The following is an 18,331-nucleotide window of genomic DNA, read 5'->3' as shown; positions in this document are numbered from 1 at the left end:
AGTCCTCAGTATAAGTCCGCCTAACCAAAGTGGCTTTTTAAATTTTTTTTTAAAGAAAATATAATATTTGGGTGTTGCAAAAACCCCGAAGAAAACCTGCAATGTATCAGCAAAGTTAGCATCTGTACTTTAAATTCATATTTTTGGGTCTCAAAGTTTAAATAGTTCAGTGTAAAATGGTTTTCTTATCCAAAAAAACAATTTTGCTAATTATATTTTTTTTTTTAAACTACCAAAACAAAGTTCTATAAACATGACCTCAGGGTGGTGCTAGAGTCACAGAGAAGCCACTTTATGAAATATAGCATGAAATCAGCAATTAATAGCAAAGGCTAGAAAACAGGAGCAGCATAGTTTTGCAATTACAGCATTATAATTTAAGACGGTCAGCCCGGCGGCTGAGTGGTTAGCGTGTCGGCCTCATAGATCTGGGGTCCTGGGTTCAAATCCAGGTCACATCCATCTGTGTGGAGTTTGCATGTTCTCTGCGTGGGTTTCCACCGGTTACTCCGGATGTGAGTGCATAGTTGTCCTTTATCTCCTTATGCCCTGCGATTGGCTGGCCACCGATTCAGGGTGTGCCCCGCCTTAGGCTCCAGCACCCCCCCCGCTGCGACCCTAATGAGGATAAAAGCAGTTCAGAAAATGAAATGTGATCATTTAAGCCTGTAGAAATATTTTATATCATATACACAAATGAACATTTTTTTAAAAAGTTTACATTTTTGTTTTTATGTGAATACAATAGAATACAATACAATAGTTGTTTCTATATGTTCAAAATAGCCGATTAGTGCGCGGCCCCACAGTTCCGGGGTTGACGGTTCGAGCCCAGGTGTGTCCTCACTGTGTGGAGTTTGCATGTTCTTCCTGGGGCTCAGGTGGGTTTTCTCTGGGTGCTCTGATTTCCTCCCACGTTCCAAAAACATGCATGCTAGGCTAAATGAATGAATGTTAAAAATGTATTTTTTTCTGCAATTGAATCGTGTTTTGTGTGAGTGTGTGTGTGTTTCATTGGCAATTGTGTGCGCAAATGCGGTTAACCACAAGTTCCATACTCCTCATATTATTGGTCGGCGCCGTTTCCGCGGGGCAACACCAACTATTAAGTTCTCAAATTACTTTTTTTTTTAGGGGTGGAGCTTAGTTCTATTTAGTGTTCTGTGATATGGGCCTTTTTTTTGCATGCCCTAAAACTAAACACAAAGATTTTTGGTGGTGTTCTCATTTTTTTATTACATATTTGTGATGATTCCCGATATTTTTCTCTTATTTTTAGTTTTCAAGGTTGGCCGGCATTCCTCTTTTTTTTTTTTTTTTACCCCAAACATTATTTCACCATCTAGTTTGAAAATCGACCTGAGAGAGAAAGCAAAGCATTTTACCCGCATTTTCTACTGACTTTGTAGTTTTTGTCACGCAGGTTGGCAAGAGCGACTCGCCGAAGGGAAGTACAAAGCGTGGTGGTTATTACCTCCACCGAGGAGGAAAGAGGAGGAGGGATTTGCAACCTTTCCATTGGTGACTGGTTTTCGTACATGGTTGCTCTTATTGGCCGGGGAGCGGCCCAGCATGCATTGGGAGTCGCTAGGAAACGCATTCCTGCAGCGCCGGCCCACGATACCAGATGAGAAGAGGAGAGAGAAGTGGAAGCTTGCCCTTTCCTGTCTTTTTTTGTGTGTCTGTGTGAGTGTGTTTTTTGTTTTTTGGGGGGGCAGAGCAGGAAGTGGGACTGACAAGCCAGGAATTTCCCAGAAATCCAAGTCAAGACCGTAAGGTAGGACATCCCATTTTGCCTTGTTTTCATTCTTACATTTCTATCTTTTTGTTTTGTTTTTTGGAAATGACTTCAAGTGAAAAAAAATTGATGTGTTCATACCTTATGTTTTTATTTTTTATAAATGTAACTTTTCATGTATTTAGTTGGTCTTCTAGGGTAAATGAAAGAAAACCTGAAAAGTAATTGAGTAGGAGGCTAGTCATTAAATATGCATATTTAGCATTTTGATTTTTAGTTTTATTTCTTTACTTTAATTTTTTTCCCTATTGAGTTTTTTTTTCAACATACTATTTTGGTGTAGTTTCATGGACCTCTAGAGCAAGGGTGTCTGTCAGACTCGGGTTGGTTCGCGGGCCGCTTTAACGTCAACTTCATTTAACGTGGTAGATATAATATTTAGATTTTTTTTAATAAATGGATTAAAAGCCCTGAATATTCAGTTTTTTATAGATCTAAAACAATGTTTATTTTAGCTTTTTTTTAAATATATTTTTAGATTTTACAAAATGATTTTTGAACTAAAAACACAGAAAAAATGGATTAAAAAATTACAATTATTGATTTAAAAGGGGGAAATCAGGAAATTTAATAGAGTAAATGAAAGAAAATCAGAAGTGTATTTTTTTTTACATTTTGATAAATATTTACTTTTCTTTACTTTTTAGCTATAGTTTTTTGACATCATTTTTTGTGGTATATCTGTTATAATATTTTTGCAGTCGGCCACCCCCCCACCACACAGTTTTTCTTTTTTTTATCAAGTTTAAAATTTTTAAGCACTTTTTATCAGTTTTTGTTACTCTTAACGTAACTTTTGTGGGTTTAGACAATTTTTTTCTTAAGAGGTTTAGAATTTTTTTTGTCATATTTAGCATTTTTTTTCCACATTTTTCCTCCGTGTTCGTGTTTCCAATCTTTCCAGTTTTTGCCTTTTTTTTCTGACACATCCAACCCAAGTCAAACTGCTTTCGGACTTTTTAAGCTGTCAATGGCGGCCATTGAATTCAACCTTAGCTGTCACACAACAATGATGCACCAACTTAACTGGGATCACCTGCCGGATCAGTGTCACCTGTCGGGAGCTTAACGTATCCCGGCGACCCGTCATAACACGGGCGCAAAGCTTTTATCGCGCGCGCGGGGTGCCAGCGACAAATTTAGCCCAGCGGCGGTGGCGCCCAGATGTTTTTTTTTTTTAACAACGCTGCAAATATATCGAGTGACGCGCAAAATGCGAGCCGACCAAAAATGGATGCGACGCCACACAGGGCTTTTCCCGCTTTTTTTCCGTCACGTTGACGTTACCTCGAGTCCAGCCCGCCGCCTCTTGTTGCGCTTTCTAAATTTAGTCGCCGTCCGCTCGTCGCCTCCGGAGCTTTATCGCCGTTGTTATTCGTGGTGGGCTAGTGACCCATTATTTTTGCCAAGATTCCTTTGGCGCTTTGTCTGGGAATCAATTGTTAAAAAGGGAGGAAATACTGACTTAATAATAAAAACACTTCATACTGTGTTTTTTTTTTGGGGGGGGGCAAATAAAAACAATTGCACCCCCCTCCATGACTGAACTTACATCAGGGGTGTCAGGTTGGTTCCTGGGCCGCATTAATGTCAACTCCATTTTATGTGGGCCGGACCATTTTAGATATAATATCTATTTTTTATTTTTTTGAATTGGATTAAGAGAACTGGATCAAAAGCCCTAACTAGTCCGTTTTTATAGATCCAAAACCGTGTGCGGTTGATTGGTCGCCGCCTTGGTCGCGGTCTTTTGGTCGCCCCGACCGCGACAACGGGCGACCAAAAGACCGGCGACCAATCGACCGTGTACCATCCAAAACAATGTTTATTTGAGCTTTTTTTCTTAGTAATGGAACATTTCTTTTAATCATGTTTTTTTAATTTCAAATGGAAACAAAATATAATTTAAAAGTGGAAAACGGAAAATATTTGTATATTTATTTTTAGATTTTACAAAAAAAATTGAACTAAAAACACAAAAGAAAAAAAATGGATTAAAAATTGCAATGATTGATTTTAAAAAGGGGGAAATCAGGAAATGTAATGTACTTCTATAATTTTCTTTGAATTTGATCCTAAAACAGAAAGTCAGCACTCATGATTTACTTTCTCGGGCCGCACAAAATGATGCGGCGGGCCAGATTTGGCCCCCGGGCCGGCACTTTGACACCTGTGACTTACATTGAACAATTACTAGATATCAAAAAGTACAGAGGGGCAGCAATCTTTTAAAAAAAATGATTTGAAAGCTACAACTAAAAATAATTAATAATTAAGAAGGGGAGTTTATGGATGAATTCTTCTTTGGAAATGACTTGTGGTACCTCTTCTTACAAAATGATTTTTTTTTCTTCTTATAGATGTCGGCTGAGTCCCCTGCGCCTCGTTGCCTTCTTTGTAAGGACGCCTGCTCTGGTTTGCAGCCCCATTCTTGGAGGTGAGACATCACCCTCACTTCCATTGATGGCGCTGGCCGTCCAAACCGTAGAAAAAATCTGAGAACGCTATGGAGCAGTTCAAAACAAGTTTTTTGTTTTTCAGAAAAGCTTGCATGGCGTGCGGCTGCAGCGTGGCCGACCACGCCCACGGCGACCACTCGGCCGACGACCGGCGAATGGGCCGCCTGCTGGCCGATTCGCCCTGCGCCCACCTGACGGCCAAGGTCAAAGGGGACGGCGACCTGCACGTATACAAGAGGAACCGCATGATCGTGACCAATCCCATGGTGTCGGGCAAGGACCCCACCTTCAGCACCCTCACCTACGATTGGGCGCCGGCCGAACTCGACCACCAACTGGTGCGTACGCCGCACTCTCTTTTATGTGTGTGTGTGTGTATTTGTGTATGTATGTGTATATGTATGTATGTGTATGTATGTATATGTATCTATGTATATGTATGTATGTATATATATGTATATGTATGTATATATGTATGTATATATGTATGTACGTATGTATGTATATATGTATGTACGTATGTATGTATATATGTATGTACGTATGTATGTATATATATGTATATGTATGTATGTATATATATGTATATGTATGTATGTATATATATGTATATGTATGTATGTATGTATATATGTATATGTATGTATGTATGTGTATATGTATGTATGTTTATATGTATGTTTATATGTATGTGTATATATATATATATATATATATATATATATATATATATATATATGTATATATATATATATATATATATGTATATATGTATATGTGTATATATATATGTATATGTGTATATATGTGTGTATATGTGTGTGTATATGTGTGTGGATATGTGTGTGTATATATGTGTGTATATGTGTGTGTATGTGTGTGGATATGTGTGTATATGTGTGTATATATGTGTGGATATGTGTGTGTATATATGTGTGTATATATATGTGTGTGTGTATATATGTGTGTATATATATGTATATATATATATATATATATATATATATATATATATATATATATATATATATATATATATATATATATATATATATATATATATATATATATATATATATATATAAACATTCTTTTTAAAATATTTTATGGTCTTAAAATTCAGTTTTCAAATTACAATGACAAAAAGGTAAACAAAATTCAAATCTCTTAGTTTTATGAGTTACTTTTTTTAAATATTCACCTTTAAAAAGTGTAAATATTGTTCGATTCATTTAATTTAAATCCATATGTTTTATAATGTTATTTATCTTTGTAAACATTTTTATTACATTTTAGTTATTTGCCAGATGACAAATATTATCTTTTTGGTGTTTTTTTTCCCCATGTTCAAAAAATAAACAACGGTATTCTGCGAACGCTCACTGACAGATTCGACATTCGTCAATGGCGGCCGCTGACTTCCAGGGAACTCAAGGCTGAGCTAAGCGGGGGAGCCTTGGGCGTCTGTTTCCAATAAAAAAAAATAAAAAGAATATCACGTCTGTTTCGGGTTTGGCGGAGGGCAACGCTGAACGTGATTAGTGGGGAAGGAGGGCGGGGCTTCGTTTTTGCATTCAGGGAAAAGTGTGGGGCAAGGCCACGCCCACTTTCACCATCGCAGAGGTTCACATCTGAAATCATGAGCGCTAATCGTCGCCGTAGCTTGCAAACTACAACTCATCTTTCCCATAACTAATAAATAGGAAATATTTAAATTCGATTCGGGAACAGGAAACCCACTTTTGAAAAATAGACAAAATCACCAGAATACCATCGTAGAATCGCACAAATCAAGATAAGGATGTTCAGGGGGTGCCGGAGCCTATCCCAGCCAACTGTGGGCAGTAGGCGGGGACGCCCTGGCCAGCCAATCGCAGGGCACAATGAGATGAGCTGCCATTTTTATTTTTTATTTTTTTATTTTTTAGGCTAAGCGCTACATGGAGCTGATCCCCGAGAGCCAGCGTCCGGTCTCGGGCACGGGCGGGGCCTCGCTGCGGCGCAGGCGTCTCCTCCTCCAGCTTCCCGCTTACGACCAAGACCTGGCGGCGTGCCGGAGCCTGGACGGCGACCGCCAGCGGGCAGACATGCAGCTCTTCGTGCGCCACTACAAAGCTGAAGCCATGGGCGTGGGCCTGGTCGCCCTGCCCGTACTGCCCGCCCCGGACGCCGACCCTCCATACGTAAGACGGTACTCGGTCGTTTGGTCGCCAGTCTTTTGGTCACCCGCAAGGTTATTGATAATTACCATTTAAATCGTTGCTCAAATTCCCTAAATACAAACTGCGAATTATTATTTAATCATACTTAATGCCCTATTAATTATTAGGCTAAAGAAAAGCTCCAAATTTCCCGTACTTTTCTTGTTTTTTGTTGGAGAACTTGTTAAGACCCTGACTCACGTAGCTTCTTAAAGGGACAGCGCGTGTACAAACAAACTCTTATACACTCACAAGTGGGCTCAGTGAAACTGCTCATGGCCATTGTTGGCTTTGATTGATGCGGAGACCGTCTTGTTTTACCTTGTTTTGTCGCTGGTCTTTTGGTCGCCCGTTGTTTGGGTCCGGGCGACCAAAAGTCCGGCGACCAAAACGACCGCACACGATGTAAGACTGCCTCACAAGCCTCGGCGGCTTAAAAAAATGTTTCCCCAATTTTCTCTCTTTTTCTCAGAGATGCTCCGGCTGCGGTGGCGAGGCGTCGCCGGAGAGCCCGGCCGTTTTCGCCCAGCGCGCCGGCCCCGACGCCATGTGGCACCCGGCCTGTTTCGCTTGCGCCCAGTGCGGCCAGGGACTGGTGGACCTGGTCTACTTCTGGGCCCGCGGGAAGCTGCTGTGCGGACGCCATTACTGCCAGAGCGTCCGGCCACGCTGCTCCGGCTGCGACGAGGTAGGCCACTACCGTTGCCGCTTTCTCTTATTTCACCACTCTGATGCGCCATATTAGCGCATTTTGCTTAGTCATCGAGCGATAATGATTATTCGTATTGAATTGAATGCCTTTATTGTCATTAGAAAAAGTACAACGAGGTGTAAAGCTTCACCATATAGTGCACACGTAAATAAGTATTCGTAAAAAGATTTTTATACAATAACAATTCATTTTAAAAAGTGACTAAAGTGGTTAGCGGTTAGCCGTTAGCAGCTAATGAGGTAGCTAGTTTTGTGCTAGTGCAGGGGTGCAGACTCGGGCTGGTTCGCGGGTCGCGTTAACGTCAACTCGATTTCATGTGGGCCGGACCATTTTAGATATAATATTTAGATTTTTTAAAATAAATTTATTAAAAGCCCTGAATATATAGTTTTTTATAGATCTAAAATAATGTTTATTTTAGCTTTTTTAATATATTTTTAGATTTTACAAAATGATTTTTGAATTAAAAACAGAAAAAAATGATTAAAAAATGACAATTATTGATTTAAAAGGGGGAAAACCAGGAAATTTAATATACATCTATACTCTTCATTTTAATTTGATCCTAAAACAGAAAGTCGGCACTCATCATTAACTTTCCCGGGCCGCACAAAATGATGCGGCGGGCCAGATTTGGCCCCCGGGCCGCCACTTTCACACGTGTGCCAGTGGTTAGAGGAGGCCGAAAAAAAATGTTAAAAGAATATTGCAAGAGAGATATACTAAAGAAATGACAAAATCATGTACAATTCAACTTTATTTGTATGGGGCCTTCTTCCTTTTTTCACATCTTCATTATTTTGAACAACTTTTTTTTCTCTCCAGCTGATTTTCAGCGATTCTTTCCACACTCAAGATGGCCTCGCGTGGCATCATCAGCATTTCTGTTGTTGGAAATGCGGCCAAAGCTTGGACACGCCTTGCCAACATTGACACGCGACGGCCCTTTTCGGCCCACGCATCCGCGCTGACCTTTGCTTTTATTTTGAAGGCCCGAAAGGTGCCGGGTTGATTTATCGGCTCGTAAATCGTCGGCGGCGGCGACGACCAGATGTTGAAATGAGCTCATATTTTCTCGTTAACGCTCCAAAAATGGACGAGCTCCCCCGACTGCGTTTAACTCGTTGTTGGCACGAAACGTCCAATCTGTTTTAAGTGGGAGGGTTGGCAGCGAATGAACAAACCAGTGGTAATTCAATTTAAATTAGCAGAATTTATGAACAAATAATAACAAGCAAACAACAAATGTTAAATGTGAAAAAGCTGTTATTAGATAGGGTTGATTTGATCGATATTTTCATTTTAACCCGTATTTTATTTCAATTGTTTTACTGTTTTTGGGGCAATAAAAGAGCTTGAAGTGTTTGTTGTGCTCTTGGTTTCATCCAAACGTTGAGCATTGACTTTTAGATTTTACTGTTTTATTTTTGATTTAAAAAAAAAATGTATTTATAAAATAATCAAATTCTTTTACATTTTGGATGGAAACTTGCAGTTATTTTTCCTTACTAATAATAAAGAAAATACATTTGAGACAACTAAAAATCCCATTTTAAAGCATTTGAATTCGATTTATAAAAATGTAAAGAAATAGACATGTAGCATGGGAAAAATTGAATTAAAAAATGTTTTATTTATTTTTTGAATCTATAAAATCATTTTTCAAAAATTCCCTTTTTAGTTTTAAAACAATTATTATTTTTAAGCATGAATTTAATTTGAATTAATTTTTCTATCTTTATTTTAGAGGTCATTTTTATCCGTATTTTTCTGTACAATTCTTGATTATTTTTTTCTATTCATACAATTTGTATGTATGTATACTTACAATGCTTCATTTACATTTGTTCACTGGTCATTCAGGCATAAAGGGGTTAAACATTATTTTTATCAAGAAGGAACCAAAAAAAGTTGCCCATGTTTAGTTTTGAAGGTGATAACTTATCTATTTGAACTGGAAGGTTAAAAACAAGAATCCAAAGGAAAATTGTATGCAAGTATGACATTTCTTTTAGGAATGTCATCTTTTTACAAGGCGTTCTTTGGAACTTACGTCAGCTGCCAAACAAACGCTCGTTCAGGAGGTCTTTTGGCTCCCAAATGAAACATTTACTTGCCTTTTCTCGCACTCGGACGTTCAACCACCCTCTAGCCTTAGGTTGAGATCGTGGCGCCCTCATGTGGAGAAAGCCGGTTTTATTCAGTGGATAAGTTTAGTAAAAAAGCGGATACGTTTTCTTTATTCCATGTGTAGTTTAATATGTACATGAACTTTTATGATTATTTATTAAAATAAAATAAAACGGCGTGCTAACAAGAGAATGCGCGAAACTCAATTTTCGAACTTTCTTTGAACTCAGCGTGATTAATTATTCGTCGTGTAGTTACGCGACCTTCCACTAGTGGTAAGCGATTGAATCACTTGGCTATTTTACCTTTTTCGTTATTTTAATTTGCTTTTAATCCTACAGAACCTTTTGATCTCCATTCAGGTAATGTATTTGGATTTAATGATACTTTAAGAGTAAAAATACAACTTAGAACTCTTTCACAGCCACTTTGAATAGATTGGACATGTAGTGCTCTCAATGGCATTGCTAATAATAAAATAATATTTTGGGGGAAATTGAGGGAGTTTTTCCTACAAAATTTGGATGTACATTTCTATCGTGTATTTATTGCAAGACTTCTACCGCCGAATCCACCAACAGAAGTCACTCGGGTGATTTCCGTCAGATTTCCCATCGTCCGTGAACGCATCACGTCTTTTGTACTTCCCCTTTAATTGAGGATAAAAGGCGCTTGAGCGTTTGGTGTAAATAGGAAGAGAAATAACAGCCCCAATGCAGCACGACATCGACATTGTCCGCTGACTCGTCCAATTTAGCCAACAGCCAGGTAAGTTGCCTCATTGCCGTCACTATATTTCCATGAAAAAAAGCGCCCATTTGCTGTAAAAATAAACATTTAGTGACCTCATGAATTGCTCGACTTGTCTCATGTCAAACTGTCAAGTGACCTGGTCGTCATAGTCTATATTTCAAGTCTCGCCAAAATCATATCCACCTTTTCCGATTGATGTAGAGGTACGTCCCTGATGACGTAATTACGTCGTAGTACCTTTGCACCCATCGGAAACTCAAGGCTACGTAACTTGGACCCAAAGTGTCGATAAAAGTTTGCCTGAGCGGGAAAACTGAAAAGTTCTCAAGAAATTTATAGTGAAATTGACAGTGAAGATCAATTTCTTATTGGGAAGAAAGCAAAGGTAAGTCGACTGCCATTTTGAATCAGGTGTCAATTCGAGGTCAATCCATTTTTCCCACAGAACCATATTGAGTGACATCCACAGGTTCTGATCGGCTTCCTTGAACGGGGATAGACGTCCAATTAAATGAGAATAGGGCGCCCTGACTTCGTGGGAGTGAATGAGTTCACCAATAAATGTTTGGCAACTGGCGAGTAAGCGTCAAAAATGGATTTGGTTTATGAAAGTTGTGGTTTTGCTGAGTCATGGATAATTAAATGGCAAATAGCAGTGATTATTCAACACTTACCCTTTAAATGATGCTTGCCCAATTATAATGTCACAGTTTCAATTGATGCCAGTAAAATGCAGTCTGTGTTAGTATTTGGCCAATTTCACTTCTCCAATCCATTTCAACTGCATTTATACACGAGATCATTGGTTGACCCCAGATGACTGCGTGAAAGTACTAAACTTCCGCTTAGACAACGTGTTAGCTCCCGCTAATGAAGGGTGTCGGTGGATAAATAGTCAAGTCACTCATGGAATATTGTGTTCACCTACTGAAAAGACGTTAACTATTAAAAATGTGTTGACCTGGTGAACGAATTAACTGAGAAAATATGCAGATTTCATCGACGATGCATTAAGTTGCTTGCGGAAAATGTTGAGTGTGTTAACTTTTACTCAATAAATACTGTTAATGGCAGCTAACGAGTTACGAATGCCTTGAAATGTGAACTAATACATTAAGAGAAAAATGAGAGGGAATTCCTAGTTAAGGTTATGTGAAATGTGTTTAAGTGCAAGATTGGAGCCCTTGGGACGTTTTGAATTGTTGACGGCGATGGAGGCGAGCGTGGCGACGTTGACAACCCTGGCGGCGCTGGCGGCCTCGGTACTGGCCCTCCCCGTTTTGACCTTCTTGACGGCCACGTGGATCTGGCCCAGTTTGATCATTCGGGCTTACAACTGGTGAGTCGGTACTCGGACGATTCGCCGAAAGACGTTTGGCCGACGGACAGTTCGCCGAACGGACGTTTCGCCGAAACGGGATTCGCGCGCTCGCCCCGCCCCCGGATCGTGAAACGTCCGTTCGGCGAACTGTCCGTCGGCCAAACGTCTTTCGGCGTATCGTCCGAGAACCCCTTTTTAGTACGGCTTACCCCCACAAGAGGGTGCTGTTGGCACCCAAACCAAGAATGACTCGTTTTTTCTCCTTGTTTTAAATGGTCTTGTTGCAGGTGGATGCGCCTGAAGCTGGGTCTTACCATCCGCTACTCGTATGGCGACGACGGCTACCGCTTCTGCTATTTCTGCCGCGGGTCGCCAGGGGGAGCCACGCCCTCCTTGCTGATGCTGCACGGCTTCTCCGCCTCCAAAGACATGTGGTTGCCCTTTGTCAAGGTCTCCTTGTCTTCCATTCTCCTTCAAGTTGTCGATGGGGTCTTGACGGCCTCTCCTCTTGTTTCCTATGCTTCCTCACCAGTATCTCCCCACGGAGCAGCACGTGCTGTGCGTGGACATGCCAGGACACGAGGGGACCAGCCGGACCGGCCCCCACGACTATGGCGTTCGGGGGCAGGTGGAACGCATTCATCAGGTGCGACGCCAGAAACTTTGGACCGGATGACGCACGCTTGTCAATCCATCGGTTGTTTTTTTTTTTTTGTCGTGTAATAATCTGAATTTATTCTTTAATCTCTTTGCATTTTTTTTAAATTAGTTTTTTATTTATTTATCCAAAAATACATGATCAAAAAAGAGGACATTAAGAAAAAACAATCAGTATTCTTTTTATTGGAAGGGAATTGAAAATAAATGTTTGCAATGTTCCCTTTTATTTTGAAACAAACAAGCTATTTTTGAGGGACAAACAATGATACATTTAAAATGTTGTAGTTCTGGAAAAAAAATCTTAAATCAAAGGTGAAAGGGTTTTTTTTCCTAACGAAAAATTTCACCCATTTTGCGTAGTTCATCTTTCAGTCAACCATTTGTTTGTATTTTATTTGTTAGTTAATATAGAGCAATATCTCCTTAATAAGACGTACTTATCCAAAATGCAAAGAATTCTTTTATTTCCCGGCACTTCAAATTTATCGGACATCTGTTGCAGTTAATGTAGGCATATGCTTTTGATATAATAATAATAATAATTTCTCTGTATAGTTTGTGCAAAGCGTGGGTTTGGATAAGAGACCCTTCCACCTGGCGGGAACGTCCATGGGGGGCAATGTGGCAGGGGTGTACGCCGCCACCTACCCGGCGCAGCTGTCCGGCGTCACCTTGATGTGTCCGTCAGGTAAAGCTGCCGCCGCCATTTACTACTAGGGGTGTGTCTAGTGTACCCCCTGCCCCCCTCCCCTCTACCCGCAGGTTTGGTATATCCTACTGAAACGGAGTTCATTGTCCGCCTAAGGGAGATGGAGAAGAACCCCGAGGACTATTCCATCCCTCTCATCCCGTCCACAGATCGGGAGCTGGAGGACATGTTGCGTCTTTGCTGTCACAAGACTCTCCATCTTCCCAAGCAGGTTGAAAAATGGCCGTCGCTGCCGCTGCCCGCAGGAAATGGGATAATTGTTGTTGTTGACAGGTGCTGCGAGGCCTCCTGCACAACAGGATACGGCACAACCGCTTCTACAGAGAACGTGCGTCCAAATGCAATTCGGTTTGTGTTGTGTATCCGGGTCTGGGTTGCCAATGACGGTGACTGACGTCCGATCCAAACGGATTGGACGTCAGTCGCCGTCAATGGCGCTGAACACTATTGTTTCATGTTAGATGTATTGGTTTGCATGTACTTATTTTATTTTTTTTAATCTAAATGCGCATGTATTTTTTGTGTGTAGCACATTTGTTTGTGTTTTTGTGCCCTTTAAATTTTCCCCTTTTTGTGTGTCTTCAGATTTGTGGCATGTTTGTGTGTTTATTTTAGTTTTTTTCACGTGTTGTCATTCTATTTTTGGTGTTTACTTTTGGAATTTTCTACCTGTATTTTTTTTTTTGTATGTGGTTGTGTGTTTTGTGATTCATAAGTGCACACATTTGTATTGTCTAATTGTGTTTATTTGTGTTTTTGTGTATCTATATGCACGCAAGTGTATATAACCTTCTGTGTGTGTGTGTACCTTTGTGCATTTGTAGTGTTCATGGCGCTAGTTGAGGAAAATTCTCGCTATTCGCTGCAAGAAAATCTCCATTCCATCACGTCGCCCCTGCAAGTCCTTTGGGGGAAGCAAGACAAGGTGACAAATGTTTTTTGAAAACAAAATCTTTATTGACAACTATTAACGTGAGAGGAGAATTTAACGTCTAGGGGTGATATTTTGCTATGCGCAATGTGGGCGGCCCTCTAGTACGCAAAATTAGCCGGAACCGCTCCTGTATTTTTCCTCACGTGCCGATCATTTTGCAGGTTTTGGATGTTTCCGGGGCGTTGGCGCTTAAGACGGCCATTCCCCAATGTCAGCTGTGCCTATTGGACGACTGCGGCCACACCATCACGCTGGAGAGACCCAAGATGGCGGCGCAGCTACTCATGGACTTCCTGTCCGCACAGAAAGTTGGCGACAAGGACGCTGGGAAAAAATCTTCCTGAAATGCATTTCAAATAGCAGAAATTACAATTGTATAGCAAATTATTTTACGAATACGCACTCGGTGAAAAGATTTGAGACATTTTCTCGTCCGATTGAATGGTGAAATCTTCCAAAACTGAGTGAGTTTACGTCAATGACACACAGAAAAAATATTTTACGAAAATTCATGTTTTAATATATTGAGATGTTTATTCAGTTCTCTGTGTGTTTAATATTTTATAGCGTACACAACTCACTGCCATTGATGATCGTAGACGTCCAATCGTTTGATGGCTGTCAGCTCATCCTGGTGTAAATGGATTGGACGTCTAACACCGTCACTGGCATTGACACATTGAAAGCACAGTATTAAAAACAAGGACATTAAAATACTATAAAGGTATTTCACTGAAAATGTTGAATATTTCTTAATTGTTCATTAAAAAAAACAATTCCATGCGTGCATGATATTATGGATAAACCGTCATACAAGAAAATAAAAGATCGGTTTAATGAATGCATAAAATCTGAATAATATTCTGCCACTTTAATTAGTATGAAGACATTACCAAATCATAACACGTTTTCTATTTTTTTGAGTCGTGTCAGTTTTAGACACGGACGATAGGGGCGGTGTTGCTCAGTGCCTACGATTGAATTCCACGAAGAAGAAGAAAAATGCACATGTGAAATTAAGAAACAAACGTCATTGAACTATGCGAACTTAACAAGCGCAGGTAGGTTTATCCACATAAAAACAAGTTTTACCTTCCAGAAATGGTAACTTTCCAAATTATACGTTTAAATTATGCCAAATGTTGCTTTTATCTCCTGTCTGGCCTCGCTTTTGGATTCAGTTTGTTATGACATTGGCGATAAACACAAACGTGCCTTAACCAATAGGTTTTTTAGGGTGGTTATCTTTTTTTACATATCGCTGAAAACAGTTAATAGCATTGACTAAATCGTAAAAACGTACGTTGCCATGTTTAATTTTCACTGCTAATCCTCAACCAATGGACTATTGTGACGCTCTTGTGCATTTTCATCAAATTAAATGTAGGGGCTCGCAGCTAGTCGTTAACTCCATAAAATATGTGGTCAATTTAAACATTCAAACAAACAAAAAAATCAAACAACTTAAACAAAATGTACAGAATATACTGTTTAAAAAAACTACAGTGGCTACGGGTTTATTACATTGACCAACCTAACGTGGACGTTTTAAGACCAACGCTTACGTTTGGCAGATTCGTCTTTTTTTTTTTTATTAAAATGTTTTTTTATTAAAAAAAAAAAAGACGTTAACTTTTTTGGCAGTGGCTCTTTAGCCGGTAACCGGTCAAATAGTCCCAGGGGCTATTTAGCCGGTAACCTATTATTTAACATTGCGTGAATAGGGGATTTTCTAAACCATTCAACCAATCTTATTGAATTTTGATGTGTCATTGCCAATTGATAGATTTTAACATTAGGTGAATAGGGATTTAATGACTATTATTTAGGCAGTGGCTCCATAGCCGTAGTTTCTTACTATTTACCCCACACAGAATTCTTACCGGCTAAATAGCCATATGGGGCCATATAGGCTATTTGACCGGTTACCGGCTAAATAGCCCCTGGGACTATTTGACCGGTTACCGGTTAAGGAGCCACTGCCAACTTTTTTTCGGGCGGTGTTTTTGTTTTGTATAAGCAATTGAAACCGTAAATGCACCGCTTAATTCAGCTTCTGGAAGAGCAAAACACAATCAGTCTCAGGCTAAATGAGTCAAAACAACATTGTTCTAGGAGAACATTATTGTATTCGCTTTTATATTTTTATGATTTTATCTTGAAACAGTTGTGAAATTGACTTTAATACTCGTTTCAGCACAAGAGCGGCGGCTATAATAGAATGAATCCCGAGAGCGAGGACTTTCCTGTTTTCCAAAGCATCGTGTTGAAGAATGCCGCGCCGTATCAGTACATGAAAGTCTGCCTGTAAGTCAGACATGCTCTCTAACTGCACTAAATTCATCAATTACTAATACATTTCTTCTCTTGTTCCTCAAGCTTGTTGGAGGACGAATCCACCAAATTGATCGCGGTTGACTTCAAGCAGTTTATCATCGACGGATTGAGGGCTCTCCACGGAGAGGTCTCGTATTTAAAAAAAAAAAAATCAAGTTCTGAACTTGAGCAGAGAAAAAATTGGACATCGGTGCATATTTATGAACTTTAGGTGGGTGCAGCGTTGCAGTTTGATGTCCTGAAATACGATGAAGATACTCTCACTGCTTTCCTGCGTGTGTCCAAAAGGTGAGCACACCCAAATGTTTCTAAAAATGTGTCTTTTGTTACATATATTTTTCTTTTTTTTAGTGATTTGGTGAAGCTGTGGAGCTCACTGACTCTGGCTGGCAAATACAAAAGGCAGACTTGCGCCTTTCGAGTGTTGCAGGTACGGCAAAAGTTTGCCAGATAATCGTCTGCTTTCATTCAAAACTAGAGAAATTGAAGAAAATTTACTATACTGTGTTTTTTACCCTCATTTTTATGAATAAATGGAAAATTTACACAAGAAAAAAAATCGACAAATGTAAAAAAAAAGAGAACTTATTTTTTCCATTTTGTTATTTTTGAAAATATAAGTTATTTAGAAAACAAAAGATTTGCCGCTAAAATAGTCATTTAATTGTTTATTTAATTTGTTTTTTTTATTTTAAGATGATTTTAACATCAATAATTTACTTTTGAGATATTCATAAAAAAGTGGGAAAAGGGTGTTGAATAAATAAGAGATTTTTCTACTGATTTGGACACATTTTAGCATCACAATCTGTCAAAGTAGAAATAAAATGAAACAATAACTATAGGGTTTTTAACTTTTTTCTTTTTTTATTCATGTGGTTTATAATTCAATGGAAAAGGGACAATATTTAAAGGTTCCCCTGTATTTTAATAATAAAGAAATATAAGATAAGTGTCCAAATGGTTCTCTCAGGTGTCACCGTTCCTGCTATCGCTAACGGCAGACAGCCGCGAACTCAAGCTGGACTGACGGCCGGACAGATGCCGCCGACGATGTGGAGCCCCGTCCGAGCGCTCTTCTCGACCTCCCCCGTCGTGGCGGCGGCGAGACTCCACGTAGGCCAGCGCGTCTCCCTCACCAAAGTCTTCGAGGCCCGCCACGTGGAACTCTTCGCCGAGCTGACGGGCGACAGCAACCCGCTCCACCTGGACGCCGCCTACGCCGCCGGCACGGCCTTCGGGAAGCCGGTGGTGCACGGGGTCCTGGTCAACGGGTTGATCTCGGCCGTGCTGGGCGTCCACCTCCCCGGCTGCGTGCTCCTGCGGCAGGACATCCGCTTCCCGGCGCCGCTCTTCCTGGGCGAGCGGGTCGTGGCCGAGGCCGAGGTGCGCAAGGTCAAGATGTCCTTCGCCTCCGTCGCCGTCACCTGCTCGGTCCGTGACAAAGTGGTGATGGAGGGCGAGGTGACCGTGATGATGCCCGAGAAACCGCCAGTCAAGTGACGCCGAGAAAGTGCTCGTCGTCGACCGTTATTCTTTATGCGGTGAGCTCACGGGCCGCCGTTGTTAGCGGGGCGGGGCCTATGAACAAATTGGAAATAATACCTTTGGTAGCCGCTCTTTTCATTTTTGTTGTCAATAAAAGGCATTGAGTTCATAGGAAATGTAAATGTTTTTATTTAAAAAAATGATTTATAATTCTCATAGTATATAAGGTGGACTTCACATATGTGGGCAGGGTCTTCATTTTTTAAATTTCATATATTTCAAAGCAAAAGAAAAAACAAAGTTCTTTGAACTTGGTGATCATTTCTTAAATACAAAAGAGCCAATATTCTCTTAATTATGTAAACAATCATACACATACATGGTAACCAGTAGCTAAAAAGTTAGGTGCTCATTTAATTTAACGTTGACCTATTTTGTTATATAGATATTTTACAAACTGATATGTAGCACATACATTTGCAGAAATTCAATCTTGTTTACTTTGTATTTCATTTGTTTGATTCAAAAGGAACGGGAAAAAAATCAACTTTTTGTTTTTAAAATTATGATATATATTACCTAATTCTGAATTGTGTATTTTTTCGATAAAAGCACATTTTGCAAAATGCGTCTAAAATTTGAAGGATGAGTTAAGGATATAAATGAATATATTTTATTCCTCTAGGTGGCGGTAAATCACCTTCCCGGCTTGGTCGCTTCATCTCACCCAAAGAAGAAGCCTCCACTCCTCTTTACGCTGAAGCGAAACTGCTGGGTCTCTCTAGCCGAGCTCCAGTTCTTCCTGCACGGCGACGACACGCGACCAACC

General features: G+C 40.0%; 4 protein-coding genes across 5 annotated transcripts; all 4 read left to right on the top strand.

The window, feature by feature from the left end:
- Positions 1-973: 973 nt before the first annotated feature.
- Positions 974-8,535, top strand: lmcd1 (LIM and cysteine-rich domains 1). Its single transcript, XM_077603237.1, has 6 exons — positions 974-1,777; positions 4,159-4,235; positions 4,340-4,595; positions 6,186-6,440; positions 6,931-7,146; positions 7,996-8,535. Exons 2-6 carry the CDS (start codon positions 4,159-4,161, stop codon positions 8,101-8,103), a joined length of 912 nt encoding a protein of 303 aa, XP_077459363.1. The 5' UTR covers positions 974-1,777; the 3' UTR covers positions 8,104-8,535.
- A 1,371-nt stretch (positions 8,536-9,906) lies between these two features.
- Positions 9,907-14,404, top strand: LOC144075504 (monoacylglycerol lipase abhd6-A-like). Of its 2 annotated transcripts, none has more exons than XM_077602582.1 (9): positions 9,907-10,068; positions 11,222-11,392; positions 11,662-11,824; positions 11,907-12,020; positions 12,590-12,722; positions 12,797-12,954; positions 13,017-13,071; positions 13,568-13,668; positions 13,839-14,404. In XM_077602582.1, the coding sequence occupies exons 2-9, from the start codon at positions 11,265-11,267 to the stop codon at positions 14,019-14,021; spliced, it is 1,035 nt and encodes a 344-aa protein (XP_077458708.1). In that variant the 5' UTR covers positions 9,907-10,068; positions 11,222-11,264; the 3' UTR covers positions 14,022-14,404. The 2 variants fall into 2 exon arrangements, with proteins under 2 accessions (XP_077458708.1, XP_077458709.1); XM_077602583.1 differs by lacking the exon at positions 9,907-10,068 and adding an exon at positions 10,271-10,438.
- Positions 14,405-14,604: 200 nt separating this feature from the next.
- On the top strand, positions 14,605-17,134 carry rpp14 (ribonuclease P/MRP 14 subunit). The gene is made up of 6 exons (XM_077602585.1): positions 14,605-14,738; positions 15,875-15,984; positions 16,057-16,141; positions 16,226-16,302; positions 16,366-16,444; positions 16,988-17,134. The coding sequence occupies exons 2-6, from the start codon at positions 15,899-15,901 to the stop codon at positions 17,042-17,044; spliced, it is 384 nt and encodes a 127-aa protein (XP_077458711.1). The 5' UTR covers positions 14,605-14,738; positions 15,875-15,898; the 3' UTR covers positions 17,045-17,134.
- Positions 17,056-18,327, top strand: LOC144075505 (hydroxyacyl-thioester dehydratase type 2, mitochondrial-like). Its single transcript, XM_077602584.1, has 2 exons — positions 17,056-17,558; positions 18,188-18,327. Exon 1 carries the CDS (start codon positions 17,056-17,058, stop codon positions 17,515-17,517), a length of 462 nt encoding a protein of 153 aa, XP_077458710.1. The 3' UTR covers positions 17,518-17,558; positions 18,188-18,327.
- The last annotated feature ends 4 nt before the right edge of the window (positions 18,328-18,331 follow it).

This window comes from Stigmatopora argus, chromosome 6 (assembly GCF_051989625.1).
Source record: "Stigmatopora argus isolate UIUO_Sarg chromosome 6, RoL_Sarg_1.0, whole genome shotgun sequence".
Classification (NCBI taxonomy): domain Eukaryota; kingdom Metazoa; phylum Chordata; class Actinopteri; order Syngnathiformes; family Syngnathidae; genus Stigmatopora; species Stigmatopora argus.
This window is presented reverse-complemented; position numbering and strand designations above follow the sequence as displayed.